Source organism: Ananas comosus, linkage group 9, assembly GCF_001540865.1.
Source record: "Ananas comosus cultivar F153 linkage group 9, ASM154086v1, whole genome shotgun sequence".
Taxonomy (NCBI): Eukaryota; Viridiplantae; Streptophyta; class Magnoliopsida; order Poales; family Bromeliaceae; genus Ananas; species Ananas comosus.
Window position 1 is genome coordinate 10902974 of NC_033629.1, and position 3632 is coordinate 10906605.

The window sequence follows — 3632 nt, forward strand, 5'->3', positions numbered from 1 at the left end:
GCTTGGAGACCAAAAGTTTTCAGAGTATTTGGCAAAGAATATTCATACTGATCAACAGTTAAATTTGCATAATTATTTCATCTGTTTGGTATGCAATCCTCATTTGGAGAACAACAGGAGCAAAAAAAAAAAAAAAAAAAAAAAGGAAAAAACCCCAAAAGGGACTTTTGCTATGAAGACAAAGTTCTGAAGGGATAAAATTTTCTGTTCCTAAATTACTCTGTTAACAATTATGTAATAAAATCTAGAGGTAAATTATGCGCTATGAATCCTATGATTCTTATTATACAATTATATATAAAGATGATTAATGTTAGAGTATAACTCCAATAACAAGGTTAAAGTGAATACGAATAGCCTAACAGCTCTGTTTTGATTTTGAGCTATTCTCATCAGATTATCAGAGTGATTACAAATTTTATTAATAAATGATTCTGAACTTCAAATTTATTTAAAAGTTTCAGTAAAGACAAGTTCAGGGGTGCTCAAAAATGACCTACTCCTCACGAGGTTCTTCATTTGTTTTTTAATCCAACAATCAAGGAGAGATAACTGCAAATGAAGTAAGATATAAGATAACAAGAACCACTAAATTATTCTAAACCAACAAGAGGGATAATAATTGATCATGTAATTTTATCATCCAAACAAGACCCTCCATAAACAGATACAGTTAAACTAACAAACAGCAACTAATGAGATCAATAAAGAATAAATGAAGACCTGAGATTTGCATTAGATGGGATTGGAGTTTTGATTAATACACACTCTCTTTGTTGGTCAATTAAAAGTATTACTACATCACTCCTACCTCCCCTGCTAACAATTAATTTTCGTACCATCTAACACTACTTCAGATATGATATCTTCTACATGATAGATTAATTCTACATGACATACATCAATCCTCCTAAACGTGGTCGGTTACACGCGTCATCTCGACGCGTCACTGCTGCTGCTGCTGCTCGCACCGCCGCCGCCGCCGCCGCCGGAGTCGACATTGGCAGCAGCAGGATCTGAAATGGAGGCTTGGTGATTACTGTCGGCGACAATGGTGTTTTCCGGTGGGGTTTGGTCGGCTGCAGCAGCGGTGATATGAGGCTTCTTGATCCGGCCGCGGTGCATGTGGCGCTCGCAGTACTTCTGGTCGGGGATGACGTCCCGCGAGCACCGCCACTTCTTGCCGTCCGTCCGACGGCACCGCCCCGGCTCGGGCTCCGTGTTATTCCAGAAATCCAAGCACAGGTTTCCCAGTCCTATCACTGCTTCCCACAACCGACGACAACAGCCGAAATCAATTCGATTTACACCGCACACATACATACATACATTTAGGGCCTGTTATGCTACTGTAGGAAATAGTATTCGTATTTCATACAGAATTTAGACCAAATTAATCTTACTGTGAACATCTCGTTAAAGAGAGGGTTTCTCCTAAAATACTTTCTTCTAACAGCTTAGACCTACAACAAAATCGGAAGCTTCAAATTGAAGATTCTGAGTTTAGACCTTAAAATTGACACATTTGCTATCCCCTGCAGCTGAAGCTAGGGCTTTTTATGGTTGCGAAAAGCGCTGTTACAAACACAAATAATAAACACAATGGGGGCGCAAAGAACCACTAGCCACCTAACTTTTGGCAGGGTTTCATTTGATCCTTGAAATTTTAAGCTCCAGATTTAAAACACTAAACTTTTGAATATTACATTATTTTAGGTCTGTCTTAGCTTACTGTTTAAAAAAAAAAAAATAAATTATAGCCAGTATATTCATACACCAAACTGTATTTATCATTTTGCTTAAACTCATATATAATGTTTATGTATATCCAACAATCCTTTATATTGCAGCTAATGAGATACACAAGACTTATAGCTAGATTAGGTGCAAGCAATGATTTCTTCTAAATAAAAAACTAGAGAAAAATAATTCAAAAAGAAAAAAAAAATCAGACTTAAACAAAACATGACTAAAAGTATAGAAACTGACAATGCAATTTATGGAAAACAAAGGAAAAAAAATATAGTGTAGAGTTATTATATTATCGGAAGTATAAAGTAGTTAGTGCTTCCGATTTTTTAGCCATTGGATTAAAAATTCTACGGTTAGGATGATAATGGTCTCCCTAGGGTTGAGTAGTGTCCCTAGGGTTGAGTGGTCCCCATTGATTAATAATATTAATCCAATGGTTAAAAATGATCAAAGAAGTTGATCTAAGGGCTAAAAATTGAAAGCACCAACCACTTTATACTTCCGATAATATAGTAGCTCTACTAAAAAAATATATAGGTGAAGCAATAAAGGGGAAAGCGGAAAATAAAATGAAAATAAAAATTGATGGAAACAGTTTCCAACTTGACATCATTTCATCCACCGTTCACGTAGCTCTAAAATTCAGACGTGACTAACAGTGGATGAGACCGTCTTGCATTAGAACTAAAAAGGATACTAACCTAAGCTATGACAGTTCCAAATTTTGATTTTACTGTCCACTTTTAAATTTATTTAATTTGAATAAGTTGACACCAGTAATCTGATTTTAAAATTTAAACTAATTATTTATTTTAATAAATTTACAGCTGTAAAAACTACTCCACGAAGCAAATTAACTAAATATGCATGTAAATATAAATGATATATTCAAATTTTTAATTCAAAATTTGAAATCAAATATCGTTGACCTATTCGATTCAAATCAAACAGATTAAATTTATTATATTACAATAAATAATTAACTTAAATTGTAAAGTCAAAATATCATTGACCGATTCAAATCATTCAGATTAAAAGACTAGATAGCAAAATTAAAATTTTAATAAATTAATAACTATAATTTATGGTTTAGGCAAGTTTTATACGTATGGGCAGAAATGTCAAAATGCTATGGAGACGGTTTTCAATGTGAGACAATCTCATCCACCGTCCATTATGTGAACTCTATGACACGATGGGCAGTGGAAAGGACTGAACTGTCTAGAACTTTTTTTTTCTTTCTTTTAAAAAAAATATAGTATGCTATTGCTTCATTCATTAAACTACTGTTGCGGTAGAATTTGTGAGGAGAGAGAAAAAAAAGAAAAAGGAGAAGGAAGATGAAGGTACGGGAAGGGTAGCGGTGGGGGCCGACGGGGGAGGAGGCGACGCTCTTCCAGATGGGGAGGATGAGGTGGATGGGGACGGCCACCCCCGTCGCCATGTACTTGTATATCAGCGCCTGCCTCTCCATCTCCTGCAGCTGCCCCACCGTAAACGACGCTCTCCTCCTATTCCTCCTCCGACGATTCCTCCTCTTCCTTTTATTGCCCTCCTCTCCCTCCTCCTCCTCCTCCTCAGTCTCCTCAATCCCTACCTCCTCGTCGGGACCAAGTCCTAACGAAAGTATAACAAACATGTAAGAATGATAACAAGCAATTATTATAGTTCCAAATCGAAACTATATAAAAAAAAAGAATTACCTTGGACCGGAACGGAAGAAGATGGTGAAGGATCTTCCTCGTTTTCTAGTCTTAGTTTTTCTAGGGGTTTTTTTTTTTTTTTTTTTTTTTAGAGGCCGTAGCGGCCTAGCTAGAGAGGGAGTGAGAGTAGAATCCGCTACCGGCGCCGCCTCCTCCTTCCCCTTTTCGGTCTCTTCT

General features: G+C 36.6%; 1 protein-coding gene across 1 annotated transcript; it reads right to left on the minus strand.

The window, feature by feature from the left end:
* On the minus strand, positions 704–3498 carry LOC109715887 (growth-regulating factor 10-like; the record flags this gene model as incomplete). The annotated part of the gene is given in 3 exon segments (XM_020241106.1): positions 704–1262; positions 3103–3369; positions 3456–3498. Coding segments are annotated over 3 exon segments (639 nt in total), but the record flags the coding sequence as incomplete, so codon positions are not given.